Source organism: Gallinula chloropus, assembly GCF_964237585.1.
Source record: "Gallinula chloropus genome assembly, chromosome: 1".
Lineage (NCBI taxonomy): Eukaryota > Metazoa > Chordata > Aves > Gruiformes > Rallidae > Gallinula > Gallinula chloropus.
This window is the reverse complement of record NC_140085.1, coordinates 78,393,242-78,406,283: the sequence shown is the minus strand read 5'-3', so window position 1 is coordinate 78,406,283 and position 13,042 is coordinate 78,393,242. Positions and strand designations below refer to the sequence as shown.

The 13,042-nt window shown below is 41.7% G+C and overlaps 1 protein-coding gene across 1 annotated transcript in view; it reads left to right on the top strand.

Moving 5' to 3' along the window:
• The window catches only part of PIK3C2G (phosphatidylinositol-4-phosphate 3-kinase catalytic subunit type 2 gamma), a gene marked incomplete at both ends in the record, with an annotated part of 207,905 nt that overhangs the window by 182,012 nt on the left and 12,851 nt on the right, over window positions 1-13,042 (top strand). Inside the window, one exon of the mRNA XM_084261632.1 lies at window positions 1,022-1,116. Coding sequence (XP_084117758.1) covers window positions 1,022-1,116 — 95 coding nt within the window. The remainder of the gene's footprint in view (window positions 1-1,021; window positions 1,117-13,042) is intronic.

Here is a 13,042-nt window from a genome sequence, read left to right as displayed (position 1 = left end):
AGTTCTTATTTTTCCAAGTGCAGTAACTATATAACACAAGATGTAAACCATCCTTGATCTAATTAAACAAAGCCCTGCTTATGTAAGTAAAACCGAGTTCACGCAGGCAGTGTCTGGACTGTCTTATGATGACCATGTGGGAGAAACCTGCATCTCAGACCAAGTCATGCAGAATGGCTCACATCCAGGCTTAATACTGCAAAATAAGGTCAGGTAGACGTCTCAGAGCAGTTGTGTTCAACATTACCTGGTGGTGTACTGTGGTAAAGCCATCTGTATTTTCTCTGCTGTCTCTGTGGGGCAGGTAAGCCACATCACCTAACCCGGTTTCAAGGACACCTTTTTGGCAGTGAAGACAGCTGGCTCGATGCCCCCTGCAGAAAGAAGGGACAGGATATGCTTAGTCATTTCTCCCACTATATGACACTCACTTGGAAACTGAAAAATGTGGTTTGTGGTTTTTTTGGGAATGGAATCAAACTCTGTAAACGCATCTTAGTAGGAAAAAAAAAATCTATGAAAGCAGTGGGTTGCATGAAAACCAGCCTGGAATGAGGAAAGGAACATTTATTTATGATAGATATAGATGTTTCTCTAACAGTTGTTACGGAACTGAAAACTTGCTCTTATCTTTTCTTCTTTTTTTTTTTTTCTGCTGGAAACTGAAGAAAAAAATTCCAATGTTTTTAATCAGAGAGAATTGCAACATTACTGACTAGTGTCATTAATGATTGCCAGAAAAAAAACCCACAACAATTTTTGTTACCCAAGCATAAATTTCCCATTGAAATTCTGATTAAGCCTCACTGTCAATGTATAAACAGGAAAGAAAATGAGCACTGCATGTCAGACCACTTTCTTCTGTCACAGTCCTTACCCATGTTTTCTAATCTCATCCCCAATTTAAACACTCAGTAGGTTCTTTATGTATATTGGTTCATGCATACTGGAATGTTTTACAGATGTACTTCTGCTGAGCTGTTAACTGAAAAAAAAAATCAAACTATTTGGCCTTTTTTAGGTCCTCAGTCAACTGATCATACTCCTGGAGTACAATTAGTCATATCCTATGAGAGCACCCGTCTGACAGTAATGTTGAAACACATGAGGAACATCGTGAGTATTTTTATCATAATCTATAACTCATAAGTCCTTGCATTTGCAGAGTACTGGGAAAACATTAGTCCTCAAACACCCTTTCTCGGATAACTCATTTTAACTGAAAATAATGATGATGCGGTTCTGTCATCATTTAATACTTGCTTTGTCCCTTTCATCTTGCTCAGTATGGTTACAGGTGCAGGACAGACACAGAAACTGTGTTTCCTTAATGGCTGGTAATGGACTTTTCCAGATCACATAGAAAATTTTGCTGACTGTTTTGGCCCTTTCAGCTGACGCATTTTGATACCCATCAGACACAAGGCGTCACGCAGCGGTAGGGCTTTCTGTAGGATGTCAGCCTGGCGTTATTGATTGATTGATACGTTTCTTTCAAGTCCAGCCTGAACGGTCTATGGACAGGGGAGAGCTGGACAGAGGGAGCAGCGCTGTGTTTTAGGAAGCAACATCATTAGGTGGGGTGATGCCCAGCTTTCTCTGAGTTACAAGCCTAAGCGGTAAATGTGCATTCCTGGAGCCAGACTATGAGAGGGGGAGGCTGGCAGTGCTCCCACAGCACAGGACAGGTGAAACTGGCTGATGAGAATATCTTGAGGGATCAAGCTGGTGCCACGTGCAACCTCTCGGCTGAGGCAGCCTGTCTCCTGTTTCATAATGAGTTCATCCACCTAGATGTGCTCTTGAATTCCCAATTGCTCAAGTCCCAAGTAAAGGCTGTGGCAGGGATCCTTTGCTATCCGTGTTTAGCTAGGAGATTAAAGCATTTATTAGCACTGCAGGTTGTCATAGCGTACACTGATGCCACCTCCACCTCAGAGTGTATCACAATCACTTTCCCTAAGTGGATCTGAACTGAGGAGCCTTTGTGAGCACCAGCCGGTAATAAAATGAGGGTGAATGTTTAATTAGTTGTATGAGACACATGAGGCTTACGAGCTCCAACTGGTCTCTGTTGGCTACTCTGGCTTCTGATTTGCAATTCAAGCATGTTCATTTTAGTTTATAATGTCCAATAAGTCTCTGTCCCTAGAGGTTTGTCTTTTGTTTCCTATGCACCACCTTGACAGGTGAGATCAGCCTCTGCTGACAGGTCCAATTTACATGAACTTTACCTTCAGGATTTAGTGTAAGACTCTTTTTTCTATTTTTTCTATTGTGCTTTTTAAAGCTAAGTGACCTTGATAAACTTCTTGTACAGTTCTAGTGGGTGGAAGAGGTATATTTAAACAGTTGCCATGCTGATGTTGTTACTCTGAGTTGAGACAGGTGATGTGGAGATGCACACACACAGAGCTGCAGATGTCGGAAACAGTCTTTCTCCTCGTTTCCATCATTGTAAGAGTATAGGCTCCTCACAGTGTCCTTTAAAAGTTTGAGCCATTTAAATTAAATGAAAATAAATTACAGCATAGATAGCTGTGTATAGCAAACATAAAATCCAGGGTTTAGTTCATTATTGAAAGGGACAAGGCAACTTTAAGTTACTGTCTACCTTTTGAAAGTAGGTAACTTACATCAGATGCATTTTAGTGAGTTTGCAGACAAGTGGTAGTAGTCCAATTCTGTAAGACTAGCAATGATTCATGTCTTAGAAGTAAAGTCATTGTTTTAGCAGCCTTACTTAGGCAGTCACGTTTTTAAATCCTGAGCTTCTGATTCCTTCCTTCCTTCCTCCCTTCCATCTGGCCATCCATCCATCATCATCTGATCTGAAATATGAAATAGTAGTGCTTTGGGGTACTGTGATGCTGGACTGCATTCAGACAAGTAGCCTATAGCAGAAAGGTTCTTTATCCCATTAGTAATCCTCTCAGCTTTCCAGTCATACAGATCAATCTCTCTGACATGGTCTCTTTTCTTTTTCCCTCCTTTTTTTTTTCTTTTTTTTCTCTTTTTTTTTTGTGTGGCTGAACGGGGATTTTAAAGGTATGCCAGGATCATATCTTATTCAAGGCATGTTAAAGCTATTTCAGGTATACTCAGTCTTCTGCAGAGTCTCACTAATTAGATTTTAGCGGTTCGTCTGTGCAGAGATTTCTTTTGCTGTCTTGTTTTATTTCATAGTTTATAGTAAATAATTTTGTGCTGCGCTTCCCCATTTAATTTATCTCTTTATAGAGATTTCATGATGTGTTCAGATGTGAAAATAACCATAGTGGTCCAAATTAATCCCAAATGTAGCTTCACGGAGCTGACAGGCATTGTGCTAGAGACTTTTGATCCACACAAATAAATTTGATTTACTATTTGTGTGAGTTTACTTCTAGGGGGCTTAATAGGAGATCTGGATCCTGCTGTGCAAATCCAACATTAATATACAACACACAAGATAATCCCTATGGAGCTGGTGGTGTTTATAGCCATTGTCAAATGTCACATAGGTTCTTTAACAAAGGAAGTCAAAAGAGTACAATGTTATAGCTTTCCAGGGCTTTTTTCTTAAGCCAACCCTGTTCATGAATGATGTCACAGACCAAAGACGCAATAGTACTCAAGAAAACATTGGTCTGGGGCAAACCTACCAATGGATGTGGTGCATGTGGGTGCATGGATGGACTCCACAGTGGAGGCACTTTTGATCTTATGCATCCACATGTGCCAGATTTGCTGCAGACATACCACAGCTGGTCATCCCTAGACCTGCTTCAGAATGCCCTCTCCCTTACCACTGCAGCGTTTCAATCTTGTCTTACAAAACCTAAAAGGCTGCAGAGACCAACAATCACAGAATCATGGAATGGTCTGAGTTGGAAGGGACCCCAAGGATCATAGAGTTCCAACCCCCAGCCACGGGCAGGGCCACCAACCTCCAGGCCTGGATCTACACAAGGTTGCCCAGGGCCCCATCCAACCTGGCCTTGAACACCTCCAGGGATGGGGCATCCACTACCTCTCTGGACAGCCCATTCCAGCACCTTACCACTCTCTCTGTAAAAAAAAATCCCCCTAATACCTAATCTAAACCTTCCCTCCTTTAGCTTTAGTCCATTCCCTCTTGTCCTGCCACTATCTACCCTTTTATAAAGTTGATTCCCCTCCTGTTTATACGCTCCCTTCAGGTACTGGAAGGCTGCAATGAGGTCCCCCTGCAGCCTCCTTTAGGCTGAACAAGCCCATCTCCCTCAGCCTCTCTTTGTAGGGGAGGTGCTCCAGCCCTCTAATTATCTTTATAGCCTCCTCTGAACCCTCTCCAACAGTTCCACATTTTTCTTGTATTGGGGGCCCCCAATCTGGACACAGTACTCCAGATGGGGCTTTACAAGGGCAGAGTAGAGAGGGACAATCACCTCCCTGTCCCTGCTGGCCACCCTTCTTCTGATGGAGCCCAGGATAGCATTGGCCTTGCGAGCTGCAAGAGCACACTGCTGGCTCATGTTAAGTTTCTTGTCCACACACAATGGAGGAGAACAGCCTTATAGATTTTGTGACTGGAAAGGACCATTAATCTAATCTAACCTCCTGTAAAGCACAAGCTAGATTTTTTTTTTTTTACTGAGTAAATGCTTGCATCTAGGCCAGCAATGCAAACAGAGGAAATGTTTGAACAGAGAGATCTAAGACTGGTCGCAAATGTTTGTCTATGCTTTAAGACACTGGGTGCACAGTGAAGACAAGTTCTGCTAGGTAGGTATTTGTAAGATACTGACAGTGGTTCAGTCTCAAGAATTTCCTCAGCAATTCATGTTTCTATTTGAATCCTGAGGTTCCGAAAGTCAGGTGACTCACATCAAACTCACTGCTTCTGCTCACGATTAGAGTGGCATCACCGTGACTTTAATTTAAAAGAAATTAAATGCAATTTTCAGAGACACAAAAGGCATGATGCTAATAAAATGTAATTTCCCAAGGATGCATAGCATAATTTCAAGTCAGCCTCCTGGGACATGACTTGCTCCACCTAAACTCAGATGGTGCAACAGTGGGCATTTGATGTGTAGGCAGCACAGGCAGTTTTGCCTTAGTAAAGTGAAGCTGGGCTAGAGGGAAACCACTGTGTAGGATTGAAGAGTGGAGAAGTCAGCTGGAAAGACCTCTGAGTCATGGAGGATGTGGCAGCAGGAGGAGATGAGACAGGGAGGGCTTCTACAAACAGAGTGCAGTACCTGGCTAAGTGCACTAAGTGGTCTTAGAAGATAAAGGATCTGGGGGAGGTTTCTTTTGGCATAGAAAAGATTTGTTGCAGCTAAGAGCAAAACCAGACCGGCTTTGGCAGCAGGGCAGGAGTAGGTGCGCAGGGGGAATGCTGTGAAGAAAGCCTGAGAGACTACCTTGAGAACTTTGGCTCCTAGATCTGTGTAGAAGCTGCAGGGCTAGATTTATGAAAATTGAGACACATGTAAGTTTGGAACTTGAAATGCTCAAACCAGTTCCATTCATCTGTATTAACCACCACAGAGGATGGGGGATGTCAAAACATACCAGATCTTACACAGAGCAGACTGGGGGCTAGCTTAGCGCTGCACAGCCAGAAGCAGCCAGGCTCCCTGCTGCCACACTGCTGGGCTCCTCTGTTCAAAAAGGCTCCAGAGGCAAAAGACGTAGCCAAAAAAAAGAAGTAGTTCGGAAAAGGTTGGCTGTATATTTCTTCTGCTGCTTTGTAGAGATCCAGAAGGGAACAGCGGTTCGGTGCTGGCTCAGAAGGAAGTCTGCTTTGTCTACTCACTTTGTTGACTTCAGGCAGGTCCTGCTTTTCTAGATAAGCAGCTAAACTTTCAGTGCTCACTGCTAAGCATTTTTGCCCTTTACTTCTTGTGGACAGAATAACTCCTCAGGGGTAGTGGGGAGGAGAAACAAAACCAACCTAACCTAAACCTCAAGCCAGTAAATGTAAAATGTTACTAGAAATCAGGAACGCGTGTGTGGGTGTTGAATTCAGAACTGATTTTACAGGGGAAAATTTGCTGGAAGAAAAATAAACTCCTACAGTATTTTCCAAAACTACTTCCAGCTTTCCTTTTTATAAAAGCTCTGAAGCTGTCATGTACCACTCTTGGTGATTAATGATTCTGGGATAGCTGATATGTGGGTGACAAATTAGTAATCAGCTTTAGGCTTAGACAGACATCCAGCCTCTTTCCATTTTGGGTGCTACACCATCTGAGTACAAATTGCTTCCAAAACCATTTGTGAAATGTGATGGTTTAAATGCTTTGGGAAGAAAGGTGAGAGCCAAACTTTCCCTAAACTAGAGGGATGAAATCTATGTCAAAACCTGAAGGTGCAGGGCTTTGGGGCAGTTCCCAAGTACAGTACAGGTGGACGATGCGCTGCCTTTGATGGACTTTGTCTCTAGCTTGAGGTGGGTAAGGGGTGGGGATCTTTGGTCAGTCTTAGTTGGTTCCATCGTTCTTCTCATAGGTGCACTAGATTTTACACATTATGAATATCATTATATGGATTTACATGGAAAACATATTAGCTGCCAGTCACACAATGCCTGCCAATTAAATAAAATGACACGTTATCCACAGAATCACAGAAAATCACAAGGTTGGAAAAGACCTTTAAGATCATCAAGTCCAACCGTTCCCGTCCTATGCTAAACCATATCCCTACGTACCTCATCTACCTTTTCTTTTAAACACATCCAAGGATGGGGACTCAACCCCCTCCCTGGGCAGCCTGTTCCAGGTCCTGACAGCTCTTTCAGTGAAGAATTTTCCTAACATCTAATGTGAACCTGCCCTGGTGCAGCTTCATGCTATTTCACCTTGTCCTATCTCCTGTCACTTGGCTGAAGAGACCAGCACCCCTTCAGCCAAGTGACAGGTTCAGAATATTATGAATGTGCTCTGCTGTCTTGCCTGCAGCCCATGGATTAGCCAACAGTGACTGGGAACAAGTTGCATAGGTAGGCCAATCCTGGCCAGTCATCCAGGGGTGGAAAACAAGTGGAAGAAAAAAATTTCTTTGAGCTGAACAAAAGTTATTTGAAGAGTATCAGTGATAGAATGCAACCAGCAGTTTGGCTGATGGAGAAAGGTAATATGTTCAGATGGAGTTTTCCCTAGATTGCAGCAGAAAAAAAGGACAAAAAGCCATTAAAAGAAAACTCTTGTACTAACTCTACCTTACAAAGAATTTGGGTTTCATTTTATATTCAGAGAAAATGCTTTTACTTCAAAACCAAATGCAAATTAGCTTAGCCTATGTTCTATTTCAAACTAAAAATTAGCTGAACCCCTGTAAACAAAGGGTACTACTACTCAGCAGAAGTTTAAATCAGGAAGAGATGAGGTCTGTTCTTGTGGCACAGGGATTACTGTTGGATTCCCACACAGTTGTTATGCAAGGTATCTGACAAATATGTTGTACAGAAAGTTGTGTTATTATTTCTTGTTAAACCTTTTAATCTGTCACAGTCGCAGTACTGCCTCAGCTCTAAATTCTAACTGCTAATTGTTACAGAAGTAATTCCCCACATAGCTGGTACGTGTTGAATCAGGAATAATAAAAAAAAAGCCAACAGCAAACAGTGAGCTCTGTTTAATAATATGAGTGATCTGGGAGATGAAGGTCAACATAAATTAAATTTGCCAGTATTTGCAAATGAAGAAAACATGAAAAATAATAGTGGAGGCAAAGCAAGATCAAGAGAATAAAAGTAATTTCCAGAACCCTGCAGCCAGCTTGGACAAATGAAAAGTATTTCCTCAGGGACATATAGATCCCACAATAATGTGAAGATAAAACAAGCAAATGGTGAGACATGAGGTTGCTATGAGAGATGCCAATGAGAAAGGCCAGATCTTGGTGTCATGGTGGAGAAACAAAGTACTTCATCTTTCTAAGGCTTTGATAGTAGAATATGTCTCTCAGGAAACTTCTGGAGGACTAGAATGTAAGTTCAAAGAACATTTCTCAGGAGGGCGTGATTGATTCTTCAGGAGTGATTTATTGTTGCTAAAACTTAACTTAGTTAAGAACAGAGTAACAAGGACACAAGTCAATTGTGCAGATATTTAAGGGAGAAGACAGCATGGTTCAAGAGGAATTATTTAGGGCATTGAGCACATGTGTTAAGTAATGAGAGATAATTAAGGAACAGAAATTGCATGCATCATGTAATGAAATGCTTTCTTACAAAGAGAGGTGGCAGGCTGTAGAATAATCTAAGGAAAAGTGGAGGGAGCTCTGTACAGTATGTGAAATTAAAAATAGTCTGGATCAGGCACATAAGGACTTTTTTAACTAATGAAGAAATTGAGAAGAAAAATAGTTCAGGGTGAAGACACAGATAACAGTGTCACTGTTTCTTTATCCATTTTTATGTTCACTTGCTATCTGTGCCTGTGCAAGGAGAGAAAAGAAAATATGTATGTGACAAAAAGAACGACAGCATTTGCTTGTGTTTCATTTCAGAAAGGCTAATTTTCTTTAATGCCTTCTAACAGGCAGTAGTGGTGTTAATCCTGAGTGGTTTCAAAAGAAAAGACAAATGGGGACATTGTCTTAAGTGTTTGTTCTCCCCATGCTTTATTCAAGAGAAGAGAAATTCTGGGATCTGTGTTTCTAAGGGTCCAAAGTAGATCAGTCTTAGCCAGTGTCATGGCTCAATCTTCACCTGAAAATTAAATGTTTCAGGTACAACAATAGTACAGGGTTGGAAGCAGTGGGATTTAAGTGCTTTACAGGCTTGGTGGTAATTCTGCAGTAAAAGCCTGAGAGATCTACTCATGAAATCTGCTCTCTGCTTTCTATGCCCTGCACCAGCGTTGCTTATCCATGGAATAATGTAATTTTAAAGCGTGAGCAAACCCTGATTTCTTTCATCTATGCAAAAAAGCGGTGTTTAAATGACTTAAAGATAGCAATACAGCACGTGGTTCAGGAATCTAGAACATATCTTGTCACCTCCCTCTCTTTCAGAGAAAAAAACCCTATGAGAGTCTTGCTCAGATCTTTTACTGGGACTTGTACATTCTATACATTCCCACTTCTGGTTATGGAATTGTCTTCTTTTACATCAGCCTTTGTAACTTTTTATAACCACATAGTGCTATTTGCAGCACCCAGTAATCTAGCCCTGAGCACTGGTGAAGTGCTAGGGAGGGGTGTGAGAGCTCAGAATTTAGACAAAGGGGGCACAAACCATCCTAAGACATCTTTTTCACTGTTAATTCAGAAAGAGTAAATGCACTCAAAGCTGTATCGTTACTTGCTGGATCTAAATTCTAGCCTTGTCTGCTACTGCCAATGGTCAGTAAAAGGCATGAGCCTGCTTGACCTGCCACTTACAGTCATGTGGTGGCACAGACTCTTCCCCTTTTCATTTGGGATTGTGTCTGTCCTAATACACAACTTGTTCTGAATTGTCCAGACAATAAACCACTCACTTTAAACAGGACATCAGAGCTGTATCTCAGTTCCTTTGGCTTTCTGAAAGTGATTTGGGATTCAGGGCTCTAGAGAAATAAAGGCTCAGAAGGGAAACCCTTACGACCTGCTGAGTACCACAAGCCAGCTTTCATTGTATTTACTTTATTCTGAGCAGAGTTAGATTGCCTTTTCTCTCAAATGACTGAAGTGGATTAAAAGCAATTTGTATAGTTCTTAGGAAGCCCTGAATCCCTTGGGATCCAGCCCTTAGGAAGCCCTGAATCCCTTGGGATACAGCCCGTTTCCCAGAACTGTCTTTCTCCTGACAAAAAAAAAAAAAAAAAAGGTTTTTGTTAAATAGTTAACAAATAATACCTGTTTGTTTTTTAAAATCCCACTGTCTGTGTGCCCTGGTCTAATTGGACTGCGATTCAACTGGAAACTAAGATGCATACATATATGATATGATGGAATTCAGTTGCCTGATCGTGGCTGTTTTGAATGCCATGAAGTGATTTGCTTGACCTCCAGTAACCACTCCAGGATGGTGCCAGTTTCCCATAAAGCCTGTTGTCATCCATACACCTTTTGTCATCTGAAGTGACATGAGGCAGCAGTATTTTAGAAACTGGATCCAAGTCTAGATGCCTAAGATCCCATTTTGATCAGTGGAGATTTAGGTCCCAATTCATTTTTTTAAACATACAGGAGATGACCTAACATGCCCCATCTGGCCTCCAGCTGCAACTGCAGAAGAGGCAGCCTCAGGTAAAGCTTGTGTCTCCGAGGATTTATGCAGAGATCTTAAGCATCTTACGAGTCTCCAGTGATGCCACACACCTATGTGCTGGTAATTTAATCAGGCCAAGCCAGGAGTTGTCCACAATATGAGGAGCTGAATCTCTTTCTGTCCTCCTTCCTTGACAGCATTACAGAGGTAGGGGCAGGTCAACACCTCCACTTTTGCCCAGAACTGGTGTTCATTACAGGGCATTAGCTGTGAAGTGTCCCTTCTGCCTCAGTGACCAAGGGTAAGTTTTTTCCCATTTGACAGCCAGGACACCTTGGAGACTGTTGGCTGCTTCACTCTTTGGAGAATTTGTGACTCAGGACAGTTTTACACCCTATTTTTGCCAGCATTTCTCTCCCTGTGAGGAATGCAGTATACCATCTTTTATTGGCAGAGAGGCTGCACGAGTCCTGGCTACTCTACTACAAACGAAGCCAAACCACTAAACCTGCACTTTTTTTTTTTACCCCAAAATCCTTATTTCCCCTGGGAGGGGAAGGGCTGGGATAAACTACAGTGACAAAAGCACTGTTTTTTCATGAATTAACAGTACCCATTTGGTGCACTGACAAGCTACATGCAGAACAGGCAGGTCGATGAGAATATTGAAGGTATTGCACTGCACAAAGTGCATAAGCTACATCTGGAGACTAAAATCAGTAACATGGATAGAGAACCTCTGCATTTTTATCATAGTAAGTCACAAAGACATCTGGAGGCTTGCTCCACTGAGACTGCTGACTCTACCAGGTTTCTGAAAGGTAGAAAATGCCTGCTTAATAAACTTCCCTGAAACAAAACGCATGTTCTGACCTTATCACCACCTACAACTACCTGAAAGGAGGTTGTAGAGAGGTGGGAGATGATCTCTTCAGGCAGGTGACAGGAGATAGGACAAGGGGAAATGGCACAAAGCTGCACTAGGGCAGATTCAGGTTAGATGTTAGGAAAAAAAATTTTCACTGAAAGAGTTGTCAAGGCCTGGAACAGGCTGTGCAGGGAGGGGGTTGAGTCACCTTCCCTGGATGTGTTTAAAAAAAGGGTAGATGAGGTACTTAAGGATATGGTTTAGCATAGGACGGGAACGGTTGGACACGATGATCTTAAAGGTCTTTTCCAACCTTGTGATTCTGTGATTCTTCTGAAGCAAAACGCATGTTCTTCTGAAACAATATTTCCTTTCATTTCTTTCCATTAAATTGAGCTAAATCTCATTTTATTTCTTATTTCTTTGCCATTGGCCTCCGTGCCAGGGATCTCTGTCACAGTGTGTCTTCTCTGTTTATGGGCATACCCAGACGCATGCATGAGATGATAGTAAAGAAGTTAGAATAGGTATGAAGTCACTCAAGAGGGAGGAAAAAGAAAGAGCTAAAAGTATAATAAAACAAATCATATACTGAAGAGAAGCAGTTAAGTGTTTTCAACTTTTACGTGAAAAAATAAGTTTGGGGAAAAATAAGTTTGTGCAATCACTTTTGGCTGGTTGCTCTTCCGTCGTGTCTTGCCAATAGCAGGCAGTGCAGGGTGCACCATAGCAACGATGTGGGTTATCTTCCTTTGTAACTAGGATTTAATTACTGGAAATGAGATTCTTAGGTTGAATTTTCTTTGAAGTAGTTTGATAATATCTAGTGGCAGGGAAGCTGAAAGCTCAGTAGCAGAGTAGCAAAGAGGTGTTCAGTGCTTTGAGGTACGCAGAGCTCACAGGAAAACCAAGGAAGGGTCTTCAGACCTACGTTAGGATTTATGACGTGACACCACAACTACCCACTCACGCAGCAATCCCATTTGTCCTGAAGTTTATATATCTTACAAATCGGCTTTTGGAGGAACCTCTTGCTTTGTAATAGCGTTGGTTTAGTGCTGATTATTTCCTCAGCTGTTTAAATGCAGAATTAACTCAGAGGATGTTACCTTCTTCTAAGGCAGAGGCTGTGTTTATTAATTAAGCTGCAGTTTGCAACAACAGAGCTTGGCCTTTCTCTGCTAAGTTACACAGGGACTCAGAGAAAGTGCAAAACAGCGCAGCAGCAGTGATGTCTTTTCCACAGTTCTTCCTAGTTTTAATTTAGTCAAAAGGCAACTAGTAATTTATACAGGTTACTGGGGCGCAAGGCTGGTTTCTTCTGCGGATTTTTTTCTAATCCTCCTTTATGGAATAAAAATCAAATCTGCCTCGTGTCTGTTCCTAATGCATAAAGCTCTCACTTTGTCGCTGTGAAGGTTGTGCCTGACCATTTGGAATATTCACATGATTTTTAGAGATGTAAGGGCATCTGAATGTTAAACACAAAGGGATATTTCATCATCCTTTCTTTGCTGTGTAGGAGATGAATTCTCATGGCAGCACGTGTAGGGGAAGAACACAAGATGAAGGTAAAGGGTGGAAAAACTGAGAGGTAGAGCTACTGGACAAAGTGGGGGATTTTGTTTGGGCTTTTTGGTTTGGTGGTGGGGTTTTTTTTGTGTGTGTGTGTCGGGGGGTTGGGTTGGTTTTTGTTTTGTTTAATTTTGGGGCCTGATATGGGAGACTCTTTAAAGCCTGGATTTCTTTTTTACACTGAAGAAGGGGAAGAAAGCAACTGACACTTGAAGATGTCCAGGAAATTAATTTCAGCGGAAGAAAGGAAGTTATTTATAGATGAGGAAAGATGACATTTGTTAACACAAGTTACCTTATATCTTCTTTTCTTTTCTTTTCTTTTCTTTTCTTTTCTCTTTTCTTTTCTTTTCTCCTTTCCTTTCCTTTCCTTTCCTTTCCCTTTCCTTTCCTTTCCTTTCCTTTCCTTTCCTTTCCTTTCCTTTCCT